At 37.1% G+C, this 20,449-nt stretch overlaps 4 protein-coding genes across 4 annotated transcripts in view; 3 read left to right on the top strand and 1 right to left on the bottom strand.

The window, feature by feature from the left end:
- LOC111391184 (arginine/serine-rich coiled-coil protein 2-like) overlaps nt 1–3,248 on the top strand; it is a 10,031-nt gene extending 6,783 nt beyond the window's left edge. The window contains exons 2-7 of the mRNA XM_023016341.1: nt 6–141; nt 617–1,417; nt 1,613–1,744; nt 1,996–2,087; nt 2,548–2,616; nt 2,870–3,248. Of these exons, the coding sequence (XP_022872109.1) occupies nt 24–141; nt 617–1,417; nt 1,613–1,744; nt 1,996–2,087; nt 2,548–2,616; nt 2,870–3,016 (1,359 nt within the window). The 5' untranslated portion in view covers nt 6–23 and the 3' untranslated portion in view covers nt 3,017–3,248. The remainder of the gene's footprint in view (nt 1–5; nt 142–616; nt 1,418–1,612; nt 1,745–1,995; nt 2,088–2,547; nt 2,617–2,869) is intronic.
- A 106-nt stretch (nt 3,249–3,354) lies between these two features.
- Nucleotides 3,355–9,115, bottom strand: LOC111391181. Its single transcript, XM_023016336.1, has 6 exons — nt 8,697–9,115; nt 7,091–7,183; nt 6,396–6,629; nt 5,722–5,824; nt 5,059–5,288; nt 3,355–3,890 (listed from the first exon to the last, which is right to left on the bottom strand). The coding sequence occupies exons 1-6, from the start codon at nt 9,014–9,016 to the stop codon at nt 3,668–3,670; spliced, it is 1,203 nt and encodes a 400-aa protein (XP_022872104.1). The 5' UTR covers nt 9,017–9,115; the 3' UTR covers nt 3,355–3,667.
- Nucleotides 9,116–13,617: 4,502 nt separating this feature from the next.
- On the top strand, nt 13,618–14,013 carry LOC111391158. Its single transcript, XM_023016306.1, has 2 exons — nt 13,618–13,780; nt 13,862–14,013. Exons 1-2 carry the CDS (start codon nt 13,618–13,620, stop codon nt 14,011–14,013), a joined length of 315 nt encoding a protein of 104 aa, XP_022872074.1.
- Nucleotides 14,014–16,360: 2,347 nt separating this feature from the next.
- On the top strand, nt 16,361–17,292 carry LOC111391156. Its single transcript, XM_023016305.1, has 2 exons — nt 16,361–16,689; nt 16,803–17,292. The coding sequence occupies exons 1-2, from the start codon at nt 16,361–16,363 to the stop codon at nt 17,290–17,292; spliced, it is 819 nt and encodes a 272-aa protein (XP_022872073.1).
- The last annotated feature ends 3,157 nt before the right edge of the window (nt 17,293–20,449 follow it).

Raw genomic sequence — 20,449 nt, 5'->3', positions numbered from 1 at the left:
TACAGGTGTGTTAATTAGGTAGTATGAATTCTCAGCGAGAGAACGTTGATGGAAAGGCAGAATTTCGGAAGCCTTCGAATGATACAACTAGCAGGAAGTACCGGCATCGGTCTCCTGTTACTGGGTCGTCTTCATATGATGGTTAGTTTTGAATTTGTCTGTTTATAATCTAAGATCGGTCATGGGGAGACGTCTGAATAATATTTGGTTTTTATGAATTTTTTTCATTGCCGGGTGATGGTGACTGACATTAGTAGATGGCTCTGGTCATTGATAATGTTTCCTTCTCCATCAATGGTACATGCATGTGGGTGGGTGGATTTTATGTTCACGTGTTTGTAAATAATTAGATGGATTTGCAAGATTAAAAAATTTTATTGTGAGAAGCTATGTTATTATGAAATATAATGTGGAGTCTCTTGCAGATTTAGAGTTAGTTTCTTCTTGATCATGGAAATGCTGTTGTAAAAAGGATTGCACGTTGCATTTGATTATTAGAAAAATGATTCTTTATTTGTCCCGTGTTATTGTCAAATTCAATTGCAGTTCCAAATGCTATTACTTGTTTGTCCATATCTTGCTTCTTTTGCTAGCATAGCTTCTTATTATATTCCAGGAAGTCCTCGCTCTGAGCACAGCTCTAGTCCAATCCCATCAAGGAAGGATATTGAAAAGCTTTCTGGTGATAAACAAAGAAAGGGTGATGATAGGGACTTAGGTAGGGATTCTGGCAGGGGTCAGTATAGCCACAGCGGTGTATCATATAAAGATTTCGATCGTTATATGTCAAAGAGCTCCCATCATTATAACGAGCATGATGAATATAACAGACGTGACACTGACAAGAATGTAGATGATTATGATAGAGATTATTCTAAGCTGTCATCTCGTCGTGGCCAGGACTTGGGAGATCATCACAGTTCCAGTTACTCAAGACACAAGAACCGACCTAGAGACTATCCATGTGACACGGATAAATACTCTCGATATAAATCTGATGGTTCAGGGCATAGATGCAGGGATAAAGAGGAAGACTTATTTGACAGGGACAGAGACAGGAACCGGCATAAGAGGGATAGAGATGGGAAGATTGACCATCAAAGGAGTTCACGAGACCTCAGAAATGATCGTTCACCTGCTTATGAAGATCTCAGGGGTCTAAGAAATAACTCATCTTCTCGAAGGGACTGTTCTGGGCTTCATCTGAAAGAAGCTGCTAAGAGAGACACTGAAGAACTAGATGGTGAGAAGTACAACAAAGAGGAGAAGAAGATACACGAGGATCAGGATAGATACAAGGAACGACACTACAGGGAACCAGCAGGAAAATCTGAAGACAGGAAGACTTTCTCCAGCAAAGTTGAAAAGTCCCTTGCTAAGAAACCGAAGACATATAGCTTGGGTCTTGCAAAAGATGGTAAGCTTCAATATGTCTAGTAGCTACAAGATGATTACTGCTGTCGAAAACATGAAAGTTGGCTCCATTCATGGCATTGTTGGAGCTCAGTTTTCATTTTTGGAATTGAAATACATGAATTCTTTTGTATACTATCCATTGGCAATCTATGGTTTTGTAATCCCATAAAATCAATTTCTAAATCTGCAATCTCAGATGATGAAAAGCAGTCTTCAACCTCAAAGCAAACTCAAGATACTTGTGAAACGGTGAGTGCAAAGCAGGCCTACGTGACAGATTCTGATATTGATGCTGCAAAAATCGCTGCTATGAAAGCTGCTGAATCAGGTAAACATTTATTGATTCTCTCACTGTGTTTATTGTTGTTTGCTCGTTTAACTTATTCCACGAGAAATGTACAGCATTTGAGTTTATTTTAATAGTGCTGTCTATATTTACGCTAGGTGTTTGCATTTTCTGAATGTGCTCAGTTTGGAGAGAAGAAGATCAGTCAAGAAAATACCCCAAGTACCTATATACTTAAAATGCAGTGCACTTTAAATCTTTTCCAATGATTCTTTCTTTGGAATAACTTGCAGTTAATAGGAATCTAATTGGAACTGGATATATGTCTGCTGATCAAAAGAAGAAGCTATTGTGGGGCAATAAGAAGAACACAACTTCTGTAGAGGTACTTGCTATTTATCTTCATGGTTACTTGCATTCATATTTTCTTCTTTCGTCCTCTCCCATTTCCAATTTTTGATTTGAACAAATAGTAGACAAAGGTAATACTTTTATTACACCGAAATCTGCTTGGAAGTGTTATGGAAACTTCATGTACCTTGTTAAGAAACTAGGAGGATGTTGGCTTAGCTTAAAAAGTTCACTTATAAGTAAAAAATTTGACAGTAGTCTGGGAGATGCTTTGAAAATGAGTAACTATTTTCCTTATAATTTATCCAAACATGCTGGGGGAAAAAAATACTTGAAAGTAACTTCTAGTTGTTTTTAAGCTTAGCCTAACATGCTCTAGGACCAACATCATATTGACCTTATCACAAGCTACTTCTAGATTATTATTTTCCGAAATGGAATGCTTGACAACATTCACCATCTTCTGCTCATGTTATGTTCAATGCTCAATATAGTCTGTCCATCACTGGGATACGGCAACATTTGGTGATCGTGAACGTCAAGAAAAATTCATCAAACTCATGGTAAATTCTAGTCCTTTTGTATTTTTACTGGTTATTATGTTTTGGCATGTTTGATAGGCTGGATTGACACGTATTCAATAGGATGATAGAAGAAAATGAAGTTCAGCTATCATCTATTATATACGTACTTTCCAATACCATGCCATAAACATGCTCAGAGTGGAAAACAGTGTATATTGTTATTAGAAATTTCTTCCCACATACTAACACACTAAGAGTCTGAGGTTGCCTTTGTACCTATGGCCAATTGCAGGGCGTGAAAGGTGTGGTGAAAGTCGAGCACAAACCAGACAATCCAGATACGGAGAAACAGCAGGAGCAGCTTCAGTTAGATTTGGAGAAGCAATACACTGCTGGACTGCGTCGGAGAGATGGTCGAACAGTTGGACTTGGTCTTTAAATGTTCTCTTTAGATACTTTTGTACTCGTTATAATCTACTTTGGCAAGTTTTCTTTCGGTATTGCGCTTGTAAAAGTAAATTATTTCGGACGATGTTCCACTTCTATTTTATGGCAGTATGTTGGTCTGTGATCATGTCAAGAAGGTTGCTAGTTATGCTGTATCAGTGGAAATTGTTCTTGGTGAATGTAACAATTTTGGGCTAAGCTTGCAGAATTTACCTTTAAGTTCACTTTATGCTTTTATCCGGAAAAATATTTTACACTAAGAAAGCCTCAATCCAGGTTGAAAAAACTTTACTCTGCTATTATCTTTCTACACTACTAGCAACAAATTCATTGAAAACTCAAAAGGACTTTTCTGTTACACAGTTCCCGAATTAAATTCCACATGTACATACAACAAATCGAATTGTTCCAACATCTCTCACTTGCACATGAATAAAAAAAAAAAAAAAAAAGGACAAAAAAAACCAGAGAATCTCCATTTTTGATGGAGTCGTCCCTCAAAGAGAGATGGGCATTAGATCGCACTGGACGGTAATAAGAATAATAAAAAAGAAAAACAAGCCAAGCCAAAATCAGGTATATTGATACTGTCAAGTCCTATCTATAGCAAACAAGCAGTGGCCGTATTAAGAGAATATAAAGATCAACATTCCTCTCCATCCTTGGTATAAATGGGTATCTGCCATGCCTTGGTGTTCTTTTTCGGATCATCAGTGAGGCTGAGACCTGTATCGTCTTCTTTAAACGTCCTAATAAAAGTTTTGGAACCCATCATTATAAGTCTTTCTACCATGAATAGTTGATAATTGTTCTCAACTAATGGATCCAGAATACCGCTATAATTCGACGAATATGCTAATTTGTACCTGCAAACAGCGTCACAGCAAAAAAGATGAACCTAACTACGATGTTGAATAGTGTGTATCCAAGAACAGACCAAACTAAGAGATATATATCATAGAACTCAAGCAGCAGTTAAATTGAAAGTAACTCCTTACAGTCAAAACAAATAAATTATTAGTTGATAAAAAAAAAATATATATATTTATTTTAGAACTTATTTACTTACAGGTAAACAAACTTCAAGTCCCGAATGAAATACAAACAATTCCCAGGAGACACTGGATTTTTTGTAAAATTAAATTTATTTATTTTAAAATAGTTTGATGCCGGTATGATAAAAATCTTAAAAACATAGGTTCCAAATGAAACAACTGGCAACACCATAACCGTACACGATCTTAAATATCAGTGTGTCCGGTTCAGGACGACATCTACAAAAGGTTTTGCATGTGCTAAGGCCTATGGTCGTCAAAAGAAGAGAACATATATATCAGATGACCACAAATCTTTAGTAACTTAAAAAATGATGAGATTGGCTTTATTTGTTATTGACCTGAAACTGGAAAAAAAGAAGACAACAAATTCATACGACTAAGAATGTAAAGCACAATCCATCAAAAATGATAACGAACGGTAAATAAGAAGATAGTTTCCTCTGTCAATGAAATTAACAATTTCCAACAAGAAAACTCAGCTTTCAAATACATGTTTACTGTTTAGCTCCTGTTTGAGCCCCATTTTTGGCTAATAATGCATTTTGGAATAATAGATTGATGGAGAATGTGTGGTTAAAAAATAAGAAAAAGTTTTGGGTTTGCATGTAATATTATTTATTGAAAAATGTTTGGTTGAAAAGAAAAGAGAAAAAAATATATTTTGAAAATAATAGGAATCAAACAAGGGCTTAGCAAGGTAGATTGGACAGTATTAAGTTAGGAAAATAAGCTAAAATCTTATGATACAGTCCAATCATGTCTCCTACTGCATAGCAAAATGCACTAAAAGGACCGCAGATGGAAAAGTTCACAGAAAAAATAATTATAGTGCAAAAGAGAACATATTCTTCAATTCCGGAACATAATAAAATTGATTCGATCAACTAATCCTCCATCACAAATACACATTAGAATTTACTATAACATAAACACAGCAAGAGCACCAATATCCAAGAAAAATGGAAAAATGACATACCTAACAGCCAGAGGTGAAAAAAATCCCGGCTTCCTTTCATTGGAGGCAATAAAAAGAGTTCGTCCAGGGGGAACCCATTTTTTGATTCTACAAAGAATGAACTCGGGCCGTGTATCCCTGTCTAGATGAGGATGTAAGCTCCGACCAACCCCAAATCTGTCCTTCCTAGTTTTCAATTTATCACCTCGACGAACATGGATAGCATCATAATCACCAAGAAGCGACTTGATCTGTAGAAATGAATTCTCATAACTGATTGCTTAGCAGAAAAGAACACATTTCACAGGAATTACATCTTTACGAAAAATAATTAGATGATAAAGCAAACATATGCAATAGAACCATGAAGCTGAATGATGTCCAGGAACTCATTCCTTTAATTCTTTTCCTCAGGCGTTTAATTATCTTCGTCGAAGTTATGGTTGATAAAACTTTTTCTCACACTTGTTTTCCTGTTTCCTTATATTTCCTCTCTTTTATCCCCTGTTCAAGAGGCTTCGAATATTGGTCTTTCCTCACTATATGTCTCACCAGCTTAAAGTTGCCCTTTCATTTCTTCTTCATCTAAATTTTGCGCTTTATTGAAGTGTTTGTGCCCCCCAAAAAAAAAAAAAAAAAAGAGTAAAGTTAAACTCAATGGTCACTGACAGACAGATACTTAACCTTTTCTGCTGCATCTCGTAGCTTCTTTGTAGCCATTGAAGGAAGAAATGAATAAGGCAACATGATAGAACTACGGTTGTTTCGATCCTTGCACTCCATGAACCTGGATGTTTATCATGATTAATACCTACACAAAAGCTATCAAGATTCAAAACTTAGCCCATGTTTGAGCCACATTATAGGAAGAAAAATGTATTGTTCATGTCAAATCAATGGGAAATGTGTGGTTAAAAAATAAGGAAAAGTTTTAGATTTACGTGTAATATTATTTTATTAAAGAATATATGGTTGAAATGATGTCAAATCGTTGTTGAAGAATGTATTTTTTTGAAAATGATGTGGCTCAAACAAGCCCTTAAATTGATTATACACTTCATAGAAACTTCAATATTGAAATGTATAACCAGGCAAAATAATTACAAATTATGTCACTGAAATGTAAACAAAATTTTAGCATCATAAAAAAGATAATACCTCAGCACCCAAAAATGAAGTTAATTGGTCAAATCACATTTTCAGATTAATACGCCAGAAGCTTCTATACTATAAATATGCACAATCTAAATCTTCTAAACTAGTTTTAACTACAGGGTTGACCGGGGGAAGTTTGGGGAGGAGGCAGAAATAGAAGATAAAGAAGTAGAGAAACCATAACTTAGAGATAGTACACTTGCCATGATAGAGGGCTCGCAGTTCGATTTATGAGCAAAATATTGGAGTACAAACTCTTCTCTTTGAGATCATCCCGGCTGACCCCTTGTATGTGTGCTGCCCCTCTGGATCCCAATTTCATGCTGGTTGAAAGGACGTGATGCCACTGCTTTGAATTATCCAAAATTACTGGTACCGTGTTGGATATTAGGTCCAGATCATACAAAGAATCCATAGTGCATGAGTTAGCTGCCCACCTAACAAGCAGCGTTCAACATTCACAAAGGGGAGTAAGCAACAATGGTTTGCAGCTATATTCAACTAAGCACTAGATGAAAACTGAAATGACGAGTAGAAACCATGAGACATAAATCTTCCTTTTTGACTTCCTAATTATTAGGGTTGTAACCAAAAAGCTCAATTTTCAAAAAGACTATACATGTCCTAGATCGCTTTCATTTGGCGGCATGGTATTATTAAATTCCATAAATAATATTCATGTCTGTAGTTTTGAAGTTTGCTATGTAACAAGGTAAACATCAAACTTGCATGCCTATCTTCTTTTCCACATGATGGATCCAAAAATGCAAAAGCAAGATTCTAATACATAATTTCATAACACCAGGTACTTTCATGTCAACCAACGATTTTGTTATGAATTATTTTACGCCATGAAGACAATAAACTCTCTGTAGTGAGCAACCAAGTGAATACTGACCTTTCCTCTGAAATCATATTTTCAGATGAATGAAGAATCCCCTTCTTATTGTGTATTGGATTTATGCACATCCTAGAAGGCATGACAAAAGTCCTATAACCAAGAGGAGAAAGTGTAAGGATGATTTTATGTTTAAAAAAACATAAAGAACATGTTGAGACTGCAAAAGGGGACATTAAGACAATTAGGCAACATATGACTCGAGTAAATAATAATGCTAAAGGGCATTAATGATACAAGTGATGGCTTATGATCTTAAGGTGTATCTGTAAGAACTTTTATCCTGCTCCAAGAACAGATCTCATTAACTGAATTGCCGGAAAAAAGTAACCTCTACAAGATTATTATTAATCAGTAGCTCAAGATGAATTACATAACAAATATTGCAATTTTTTTTTTCATTTTTTTTCATTTTTTTTTTTTTGGGGTGCGACCTGTTTCATAGATTATAAGTTATCCTTCGAAAAATTGAATCTGTGTACAGATTCTTTACATTAAATGGAGTAGCAGAAGAGCTAAAGTCACTACAATGCAAGAAAATTTACCTAAAAAATCAACAACTTATACCATACGAACAAACACTTTCCAAATTTTGTATGGGCGTTACTAAGAGTTGATTCAAGTATAAATCAAGTTGTTCAAAAGATTCTCATTACCTCAACAATCTAAAAGTAAATACGTTACTTATAAAAAATGAAGATAAACATTCATTCATTTACCAACTACCAGAAGAAATCACCATTTCTAATCCGAAACCACATAGAGATAGACTTCTTGTGAATGATTATTACGTTAAAAAAAATAATGAGCAAGTTGAGACTGCAAAAGGGGAAACCAAAACAATTATGAAGCATAAAACTCAAGGGCATTTATGAGACATGTGATGGTTTATGATCTTAAGGTGTATCCGTATGCACTTTCATATTGCTCTAGGAACAGATCTCATTACCGAATTGCTCAGAAAAAGTAACCAGTACAAGATTCATTTTTTCTTTAATGTGTGTAACCAGTTTCCTAAATTATAAGTGATCCTTCGGAAAATTCAATCTGAAATGTAGATTCTTTTCATTGAATTAGCAGAAGATCTATTGCATCACTACTATGAGAAAAAATATTCCTTCATTCAACAGATTTGTAGTTGAATCTACATAACTTGATCAGCAATCTTTGCCCTTCTCTTTTGCATTTCCCACTGCCTGCATTCTTCTTCGTGTCCATCCATATTGCAAAACATGTACACGCCAGCTGTAAATTTTGAATCTAAAAACCACCTTCTAAAAACAAACAAGTTATATTATACAAACTAACAATTTCCAAATTTTGTATGGACATCACTACGTGTTGATTCAATTATCAATCTAGCTGTTCAAAAGATTCTCATTACCTCAACAATCCAGACGTATAAACATTGTATCACAGGATAAAAATCTCAAACGAGCAATCCAATCCATCTAACGCTCAAACAAAACAGTTAAAATTCCAAGATTGGTGCTCTCAGATTAGCTATCATTGCGTGGTAAATCAGATTTTCCAAAAGAAAAAAGTAGGAAAAAAATCACGATCCAAAATTTAATCCATAGAAAGATTCAAGATTTAAAATATCTACCTCTGAAGAAACAAAGCCTCTTCAAGGGCACACCTAAGGCTGGACTCTTGGTGGCCCAGACCCTCGCAGGACTCACAGTGTTTTCCAGGGCAGTCAATTTTGTTCCCCCAGTATAAGTATTTCTCGTGCCCAATTCGATGATTCTTTGGGTTCTTTACCAAGTTCTTTAGGCTTCTTGGAGAGGAAAAAGAGAATCCAATTGTGGAAACTACTGACGAAGCAAGGTACAATACCGCAATGCAAGCGACGGAGGCTAAGAGTATAAGTATTGGAGATCTGGGTTTTGTTGATTTTGCCCTGTGGATCTTTTGGATCGCCATCGAATCTCTCTCGCTCAGTTTTGCAGAAGAGTGGAACAAAAGAATATCAAAATACCTGCATTTGATTTCTTGAGGGATTTTTAAAAATGCTTAATTTTTCGGGTAAGATTGAGAATACGTTGTATTTAAATTTTTATTATAGAAAAGTACCACATATTTCGTGTTTCTTTGATAAATATTTCTGAAAAGTAATTTTTTGCACCTACATTATAGCCCCGTTTGATAAACATTAATGTAAAAATGAGAATGAAAAATATAATTATTACGGATTCCACAGAAGAGATAGAAAGTCAAATATAGTGACTTGATGTGATGAATAACGATCATATTTTTCATTTTAATGAGCAAATAATGGAAAACAAACGGGGGCTATAATTCAGATTCATCTTTAGCCACAACTGCAATCTAAAACTAATAAAAAAATCCAGTTTCAAATCAAAATTTGATGTAGAATTAACAAGGTGAATAACATGAAATATGAACGTGTTGCGGTGTATGACAAACTAAAAATAATTATTTTAGGTAAAAAATAGAAATGTGTTGCTAGTAAATAGAATTTTTTCTTTGAAATATTTATTAAATAATTTGTGGTCACAATAATCACTCTTCTCAGAAAACGAAAAATTTTGGATTATAAAATTAGACCAAACTTACATCATCTCTAAGGCAATTCATGGATTGTTACATTGAGAATTTTGATTTAATTCTATTGCAGCTTCGTAAATATATAAACTCAAGCTCTGATACATTGTACAAATGACTATCCAAGTGTCCTTATTTTCTTAAATCAAAAATAAATTCATGTTTAAACCTAGATTGAATCTGTAAATTTGGAATGAAAATATTAATTTTGTTGAATCACCCTACTTAACAAAACTTGAAAATTTACACGCAATTATTTCAGAGCATTGCCAATGTATAACTGTACATTGTTGTGAATATAGCAAGCAAAATATGGGATATATAAAAGAACATCTCCAATTGGGTTATGGATTACAATAATTGTGGGGCCCAGCCGCCCATGTACATGAGATGATGTAGAGAAAGAGGTATAATCGGAGTTGACAACCTCCTCATATGAGGCCCACAATTTTTATTCATCGTGGACTTCCTTTCATACGTGATTGTCAATTCCAATTGTACATGTAGCAAAATCCAATTGATATAACGTCTCAAGAAAATAAATTATAAAAAATTAAGTGGAGGATCATCCTCTTTTTTCTTGCCATGTATGCATTTTTTTTTATGATGTGTGTGACGAAATCATTGATAACAGTACTATTGATAAGTGTATTTTATATACTTATTTAGGCCATTAAAATTGAGTATTTGTTAAAAAATTTGATGGAATATGACTTAATCCTATTTATATATTGTGTGTAGGTTACAATCAATGGAAGATACGAGAATAAAGAAAATAAGCAGGAAAAACGACTCAATTACATCAAGGCAAAGTTTGGGGACTAGAATGCAATAATCCAAAAGTTGAATTTGATCAAAGAAGGATGAGTTGAGAACACCAAGAGTCAATTGGAGTTGAAGAGAAGCTAATGGGACAAGAAATTTTGAAAAATGACCAAACACTTCAGAAAGTTTAGGGACCAAATTGCAAATTGGCCCCCTAAAATAGTTGAACTGTGCGTACGCATAGACTTGTAGGTCGTGCATACGCACGATTGGAAAATTGAACTTCCAAAGCTAAATTAATGATACTATGCGTACGCACCAAAATGTACTATGCGTATGCCTGGTTCAATTTCGACAAAAAAATTCTGTTTCCTTATTTTGTTTTGGAAAGTTTTGGTTTACAATTCTTTGCACAATTTTTATACCAAAAGTCGACAAAAACACGGGGAACCTAATTTTTATCATATTGGAAACCGACAAAGAGGAAAACAGAGCGGGATATACATTGAAGAACAAGACTACATCACTTGGATTCGGAATTGAAGGCATAAAGTGAAGGATTTCAGATTCTTTTCATACTTTAATGATTCAGGTGATGTCGTTCCTTTATTTTTCCTGTTTTTCATACATTAAATATGCTAGGTTGACATCTTTGTATTGGATGGATGACAAAATTGATTGACTCCTAATTTTTAATTCAAGACCTTATGTTTTTATCTTAATTCTTGCGTTGTGATTTCTTTAATATGCATATCCAGATTGTTTTAATGTTTGCGCACTATTAGGACAATAAGTTGCTTATTCGTAGTGTTAGAAAACTCACGGTAGGTAGAACACTGTTATTGGAACGCATGGACAATGAATGTTAGGAATAATATTTGTGACGTGTTCGATCATGTGTGATAATTCTATACATCAATGCGTATTTGCCATATGAATTCGGACTAGGATCGTTTCGTGGTAATCATAGATTTATTATATCTTGAGAAAGAATAATAAATAAATGTGAAATTATCGATCGTCACAATTGCATGAGTTGAGATAATTGTCATAGGTCGAGAATTAGAACTAAAAGAGTGATCAGTGGCGTCAGAAATCTAATACATTCACTCATCTGAATTTTAAAACAAATTCTCATTAATTTTGCAATTTTTAGTTATAGAACTTAATTAGCTATTCAAACAAATATCAACTTTTAGTTAATCACACAAATTTAATTATATCGAATACACTGGAATTAGACCTTATTCTCTGTGGGACGATAACTCTTTCATCACAATTATTACTTGTACAACGAACTCGTACGCTTGCGAAATTTTGATGAACAAGTTTTTGGCGCCGTTGCCGGGGAGTAACGGTGTTAATTTTAGTTATTAGATATTTTAAATTCGTTTATTTTTATTCTTATTTCATTTTTAGTAGTTGCTTTTAGGTTACCATTATACCGCTTAGTTCTTTTGTGTCTCGACACTTTTTAAACGACATTAGTTTATGCAAAATCCTGAGAAACCAGATCTCTTCCCAATAGATCGCGAAATAGAAAGAACATTTAGAAATCGTAGACGAGTTCAACGTCAAGCAAGGAGAATGACCGATAACTAAAATCAACCACAACATCAGGTCCAGCTTCACGAGCAAATACCACAACCAAATCAACCGAGAAGCTATCCACAACGAAGCCCCTGTCTTAGTTGGAGATTACGTCAATCCAATCCCTGCACCAGTGCAACCAGCTGTAGTATATCCTCCCCTTGGACAACCTAATTTCCACTTTAGACCAGATGTCATCAATGTGTTCCAAAATCACCAAGACATCAAGTTCTTTGGAAAAGCCACAGAGAATCATCATGAACATATTTCGGCATTTCTTATGCTGTGTGAGGTAATCAGTCACGAAGGAATATCAACAGATGCATTTCGAATGAGATTATTCCCTCATACCTTGAAGGACACTGTAAGGGAATGGTTTCTTTGTTTACCACTTGGGAACATTCAATGGTTCAAAAATTTACGATGAAATTTTTTCCACCTTCTTGAGTTCATCGAGTCAAGAATGAAGTCCATACTTTCAAGTAGAAAGAGCTCGAAAGCTATCCAGAGACATGGGAGAGATTCAAGATTTTTTTCAAGAAATGCCCCAGCCTTGACATCCCTAAAAAGGCTCGGCAATATCTATTTTACTACGGTCTAAAACAAGAATTCAGAAATATGATAGATGCTTCTGCAGGAGGATCGGTGATGAAACTTGATGTGGACGAGGCATATGACTTGTATGAAAGGATAGTTGAGAACCAATCGATGTGGCCAACCGATAGGGAAACTCCAAGGAAGACAGCAGGACTGCATAATTAGATGCAGTAACAGCGCTGGCTGCACAAATGGAAGTTCTTACAATGAAAATGGATAATCTATCTCGGTCAGTTAATATGGTACATCAATCTCCATCGGTCTGTGAAGGTTGCGGAGCTGATCATAATACTACGCACTGCCCTCTGGCGTCTATATATGTTAACCAGTCTGAAGAAGTAAACTATGTGCAGAACTTTCAGAGATAGCAAAATAGTCCCTTCTCCAACACATTTAATCCAGGTTGGAGAAATCATCCAAACTTTTCGTGGTCAAGCAATCAGGGAAAAGGACAAGGAGGTAACAATCAGAATAAACCACTGGGGTTCCAAAAGCAGCAACAACAGCAAGGAAAGAAACCATCTTTAGAAGATTTGCTAGCTCAATACATTACTAAAATTGAGACCAACTTTCAAAATCAATAGGCCTCAATCAAGAACTTGGAACAACAGGTGGGACAAATTGCAGCTGCATTATCAGGTAGAGCTCAAGGGACGTTACCTAACAACACCGAGACAAACACTAAGGAGCAGGTCAAAGCCATAACTACACCGAGTGGAATCCAACTACGAGAAATACATGTAAAGCGGCCAGCAACTATCACAGAAAAGACACCTACAACGGGTGAAGAGCAAGTTGATGAATTAGACAAAACAATAAAAGAAAATCAAATCGAGTCATCGGGTAGTCCACGAGTTAAGACAAGCACTCCTGTCTAAGCATATGTGCCTCCAATATCATTTCCACAGAGACTGCAAAAACACAAACTAGATAAGCAGTTTCTGAAATTTTTGGATGTATTTAAGAAGCTACACATTAACATACCGTTCGCTGAAGCCCTAGCTCAAATGCCCAACTATGCCAAGTTTATGAAAGACATCTTATCAAACAAGAGGAAGTTAGAAGACAATGAAATGGTCATGCTTACTGAAGAGTGCAGCGCAATTCTCCAACACAAATTACCACCGAAACTAAAAGACCCAGGGAGTTTTACTATTCCTTGTAATATTGGTAATTTGTAAATAGATAAGGTATTATGTGATTTAGGAGCTAGCATCAATTTAATGCCCTTATCTCTTTTCAAGAAACTAGGGTTGGGGGAAGCAAAAGCGACTACAATTTCACTGCAGTTAGCCGATAGGTCAATCAAGCACCCGCGAGATATTTGTGAAGATATTTTGGTCAATGTCGATAAGTTTATCTTCCCAGTGGACTTCATTATTCTGGATATGGAAGAAGATTGAGATGTCCCCCTCATATTGGGTCGCCCATTTTTGGCTACGGGAAGGGCTCTGATAGATGTGTAAAAGGGTCAGTTAATATTGAGGTTAGATGAAGAGGAACTGACAATCAACGTGTTTAGAGCCTTCAAATTTCAGAATGAACCAGATTCTTCCATGCAGATTGACATAATAAGGGAAGCAGTGTCATAGGCATTTAAACTTGATCACCCTCAAGATCCGCTTGAGGCTTGCTTAGTACATTCTTAGGAATTGCCATCGAAAAAAAAGGAAGCAGAAGAGTGTGCACGTTATTTGGCAGCCATACCACCAATTTTCAAGCAGCCATGTTTGGAGCTCGGCGAAAGGCCCACAAAACCTTTACCATCTATACAGCAAGCTCCAACTCTTGAACTCAAACAGTTGCCCATTCATCTACGCTACGCGTATCTGGGGGAAAAGAATTTGCTCCTAGTAATTATCTCGAACAATCTTACAGAATCAGAGGAAGATCAGCTGCTAAGAGTACTTCGAGAGCACAAGATAGCATTAGGATGGACGATATCAAACATAAAAGGAAGCAGCCCTTCGCTTTGCATGCACAAGATATTGATGGAAGATGATTACAAAGCTTCAGTTGAGCATCAACGCAGATTAAACCCGAATATGCAGGAAGTGGTAAGAAAAGAAGTATTAAAGCTTTTGGATGCAGGGATAATCTATCCCATATCAGACAGCCATTGGGTCAGTCCAGTACAAGTAGTGCCGAAAAAAGGAGGAATCACGGTAGTCCCAAATGAAAATAACGAGCTCATCCCTACACGGACAGTCACTGGTTGGAGAGTCTGCATTGATTATTACAATCTCAACAACGCCACTAGAAAAGATCACTTTTCCCTCCCTTTCATCGACCAGATGTTGGAGAGACTCGCTGGACATGCCTACTACTGTTTCTTAGATGGTTATTCGGGGTACAATCAGATTCCTATAGCACCTAATAATCAAGAGAAGACAACCTTTACATGCTCTTATGACACTTTTGCTTATAGGAGGATGCCCTTCGACCTTTGCAATGCTCCAGCCACCTTTCAGCGCTGTATGATGTCAATTTTCTCAGACATTGTGGGATATATTATTGATGTGTTTATGGATGATTTCTCAGTGTTTGGAAAATCATTTAAGGAGTGCCTTGAACACTTGGAAAAAGTGCTGCAGAGATGTGAAGACACAAACCTTGTATTAAATTGGAAAAAAATGTCATTTCATGGTTCAGGAAGGGATTGTGTTAGGGCATTTGATTTCAGCACGGGGTATTGAGGTTGATAGAGTTAAGATATAAGTCATCGAAAAACTACCACCGCCGATAACAGTTAAGGGAGTTAGAAGTTTCTTGGGTCACGCTTAGTTCTACCGTCGTTTCATCAAAGATTTTTCCAAAATCTCGAAGCCATTATGCAATCTACTGGAAAAAGGGGCCCCATTTCACTTTTCTGAGGAGTGCTTAACAGCTTTCAACATCTTAAAAGAAAAATTGGTTTCTGCTCCAGTATTGGCTTCCCTAGATTGGAATTATCCTTTCGAACTTATGTGTGATGCCAGTGATCACGCAGTGGGGATGGTGTTGGGTCAACGAAAGGAAAAGAGTTCTCATGTTATTCACTATGCCAGTAAGACTTTGGATGAAGCTCAAATGAATTATGCGACTACAGAGAAAGAGCTTTTGGCAGTAGTGTTCGCCATTGACAAATTTAGATTATACTTGATTGGGTCAAAAGTGATAGTCTATACGGATCATTCAGCCTTAAAATATCTACTAAGCAAGAAGGATGCAAAGTCGAGGCTTATTCGATGGATACTCTTATTGCAAAAGTTTGATTTGGAGATCAGAGATAAAAAGGGGAGTGAGAATGTTGTGGCAGATCACCTTTCTCGCCTCGAATCGCGTGAGTCAAACCCTACAGTGGAGATCAATGAAGTTTTTCCTAATGAAATGCTTTTTCAAATTATCACTACACCATGGTACGCCGATTATGTCAATTATTTGGTCCGCTTGATCATCCCACTAGATTACTCCAGTCACCAAAAGAAGAAATTCTTCAGTGACCTAAAACACTACTTTTGGGATGATCCAATTCTTTATAGAAGGGGTCCAGATCAAATCATACGCCGTTGTGTACCAGAGGTAGAGCAACATCAAGTGTTAGAGTCATATCACTCTGCACCATATGGGGGCCACTTCGCAGCAACCAAGACAGCAGCAAAGGTACTACAATCGGGTTTCTATTGGCCTATGTTGTTCAAGGACGTACATTATATGGTGAAACATTGTGACAAGTGTTAAAGGACTGGAAATATCTCAAGAAAGAACGAGATGCCTTTAAACAACATTTTGAAAGTTGAAATTTTCGACGTTTGGGGCATTGATTTCATGGGACCATTCCCTCCCTCCTACGGTCAACAATACATACTAGTGGCAGTGAACTACGTGTCTAAGTGGGTTGAAGCTGTAGCTTTGCCAACTAACGACGGGCGAGTGGTAACTCAATTCATGAAGAAGAACATTTTCACTCGATACAGCACTACAAGGGCAATCATTAGTGATTGTGGAAAGCATTTCTATAATCGATTATTTGCATCGTTGTTGGCCAAATATGGAGTAAAACACCGTGTCTCAACTCCGTACCATCCTCAAACTAGCGGGCAAGTGAAAATCTCCAATAGGGAGTTAAAGAAGATTCTCGAAGCTACAGTCAATGCTTCCCGCAAGGACTGTGCTAAGAAACTAGACGATATACTTTGGGCTTATTGAACAGCGTTGAAGACTCCAATTGGCGTGTCTCCATATCGACTGGTGTTTGGAAACGCCTGTCATCACCCGTTGAGTTAGAGCATAAGGCATATTGGGCAACTCATTTGTTCAATTTCAATATGAGGGCGGCAGGAGAAAATAGGGTTTTACAACTCCATGAGCTAGAGGAATTTCGTTTGGATTCATATGAGAATGCAAAAATTTACAAGGAGAAAACCAAGAGATGGCATGACAGACATATAAGAGAGAAGGATTTTGAAGTAGGCCAGCAAGTATTGATGTTCAATTCACGTCTCAAACTCTTTCCTGGAAAGCTAAAATCTAGGTGGTCAGGTCCTTTCACAGTAGTAGCTGTGCTTCCACATGGTGCTGTAGAAGTAGTATCTCAGGATGAACAGAGAAGATTTAAAGTGAATGGACAACGGTTGAACGCCTATTGGGGAGGTCACTACTCCAATGAGAAGACGACCGTACCTCTTAATATTGCAGAGTAGCTTGAGCAACAAAGTCGAGCTATAGACTATAAAAATAACGCTTATTGGGAGGCAACCCAATTCTCTCCTCTTTTATTTATTCCGCTTTGTTGCATTAGATTAGGATTTTTTTATATGTTTCTTTATTGTTTGGGTGTGTTCGATAGATTAGGTGTCATCCATTCATTGCTTAGTTGTTGAGTCAATGCACAAGTCACACAATTTCATATTTGTTTTACACAAGTTTAGGGGAGTTCAATCATTCCAGACATGCAATTGGAGGGCACCACGAATATCTAGATAAAAAAATGAGATGTTACAGTCATCGAGGCTGAAACGTGTACTTTTGCATACAAGAATGACTTACTTATAATCTATTGATTCCCGCATCAATTGCACATTTTTCGATCATAGTGGTAAATGTATTAGTTTGGGAGTGGAACACGAGTGGTCGGGTTCAGTTGAAACCAAAACAAACCTTTCAAGATTGGCGTTGAACTTCTGTGTCATAATCGTTGTGCATACTTCTAAACTGTATTATGTAAAGAATTCAGTCAGGGGTGGGTATGAAGAGTCAGTTATTAAAAAAAAATAGTTAACCATGTGTACGCACGATTGGTAGATTGGCCGCCCGAGGCCAAACCTCTTTGGCTGTGCGTACGCACGAGCCAAGCCATGCGTACGAACAGCCTGGTCGGGTGAGGGTTTAAATCCCTCACCCACACACATAGTCCCTACAAATCCACTCTTCACCCACACACGAGCATACCTCTATTTCTCCACAAACCAGCGCATCGTCTCCCTAATTTCTTCATCCCTTCACTTGGGCATTACACATTGGTCACATTAGAGTACCTTGTACATCAACATCATCCACTCAAACACCCCCAATTATCAAGAACTCGAAGGTAATATACTTCACTTTGAACACTCGCGGGTTGCAATTTTTTTTCCAATTTTCGTGCATTTTGATGAATTTTTATTATTATTGTGGAGGTTGGGCTTAGGTAGATGGTGGATTTTGTTCAATTTGATGTTAACATAGGTAGATTCATAACAACATAGGCATATGGACATTCTTGCTACAACATTACCCACAAAGTGTTTGTTTAATTGTCCCAAAGACTCATTGGTTTACATTTTAGCTTGAATTGTTGCACAACACTTGGGCTTTCCTCAATTTAACGACACCTTATACTTGCTTGCATCCACTCTATTGTATAACTTGAAATTGGAGGGAAACTACACGTTGTACTTACCACTCCTTCCACCGCCCTTCCGTGTTCTTCCCCACACATAGCACTACACTTTGCTCTTCGTTTGGTACTTATGGTATTCTCTTGATAACAATTACCCCGTTCATCTATCTCATTTGCTTATTTTGTGCCTTTTGCAAGAATGCCTCCCAAACGCACACACGACGCTCCATCCACTTCAAAGGGGAAAGGCAAAGACTCTTCTTTGTCCAACCTGGGCCGCGATGAAGGCGGCGTGCGAAGATTCCTAAGCCCAAAGCATAAGCTTCGATTTGAGCAAGTAGTCACCAAATGGACTGTTTTACCAGAGCGGGAAGTGGTTTTGGAAGATTTCCCGGGGTTTGAAATTGATACATTAATCCATCGTACAGGCTGGGAAAAGGTGATAGTTAAACCATTTGCTATTTATCCTACACTTGTTCAAGAGTTCTACACAAATTTCAACTTCTCCATCTACGAGCATGGGACCGATCACAGCACCGAACCTGGGTGCGGGATAAATGGTTTATGTTCACACCTGAGGTCATTGATGATATCTTGAATTGAATCGAGAAGGAATCATCCCGATACCACTAGAGCAAAATTGGCCAGAGTTTTCATAGGTTTTATATGGAAGAGCAGATGCCTAGCCACTCCATTGATCGGATTTTTTATACAGTAATTTAACTGAGTCCCTCATGGTTCTGATGATGTTTGTTTGCCACAATGTTGATCCCTCCAAGCATCGTTACAAGTTCGATCACACTAAAGCTGCTTTGCTCTACCATCTAGCTAGAGGGCTCAAATTTGACCTGGGCACTCACATCTATAATCTGATTTGTGCTCGTGCTGCTGAAGTAGACCCACGAAACACACTTATATTTTCAAGCCTTATCTGTGGAATATACAGGGCTTACGGAGTGTAGCTCCTACCAGCTGAGCAGGCAATACGTCCTGCTGCCCCAATCAACATTCTCTCCACCCAAAACTCTTGGAGAAAAGTCAATCAGTACAAACAAGGACGACAAGATAACCAGGACGAGGCAGGCCATGAGGATGACGTTGACATCCACCCGGACCCGCAACATGAGCCACTAGCTGATACCCCCGTACTGCGACAGATGTGTGCGACGATGATCGGGTTGAGTAGGGATGTTCAACAGTTGCAGCAATCATTTACCACCCTAGATTTACGGGTACAAGATATGCAAACTGATATTGGGATTGTACGAGCCAACGCGAGCAGCACTCAAGAAGATGTCTCTGATTTACGTCGAAGTACTAATAGGCTAATTGATAGGTTGGACCGTTATACTGGAATGATGGATGGCATGCAATTTTGGGCTGATCAGACATACGACATGGTCCGTAATATGCAAATCGAGATGGGCCAGCAATCTACTTTGATGAAGGAGACTATTTCCCGTCTACCTCCACCGCCACCTTCCGATTGACCATGGGAGTTCTCAGTTCCTTTCTCATCCTTCTTTTTGCATTTTATTCCTTATTGTGGTACATTGAGGAAAATGCATCGATTAAGTTTGGGGGTGATTTAATCTTTTATCTTCACGTTTACTTCCTTTCGCATGATTTCGCATGATTGGTATGTTTTATCTTAAATAATAATAATAATAATAATAAATAAATAACTGTTGTGTGTTGTTTTTAACTTTTGTGTGCTTGTGTGGGTTGGATGGCCTTGCTGAAAATGATGCATTTATTGGAACTGTGTAATTAACTAAGAACTGTGGAAGAATTATACGTTGAGTTAATTGACACTTGTTGATGTGAAACTTGATCTTTATTGAGCATGATATTCATGTTCTGCATTATGAGTTGATGACTTGGTTTGTATAAGGAGAAAGTAAAACATAGTTGATTCAAACCCAAACCAACACAAATAAATAAGATCATAAAACCTCTTTTAGGAGAATTTGGAAATG

This window comes from Olea europaea, unplaced genomic scaffold, assembly GCF_002742605.1.
Source record: "Olea europaea var. sylvestris unplaced genomic scaffold, O_europaea_v1 scaffold760, whole genome shotgun sequence".
NCBI classification, from domain to species: Eukaryota; Viridiplantae; Streptophyta; class Magnoliopsida; order Lamiales; family Oleaceae; genus Olea; species Olea europaea.
The sequence above is the reverse complement of the archived record's forward strand: the minus strand, read 5'-3'. Positions and strand labels throughout refer to the sequence as shown.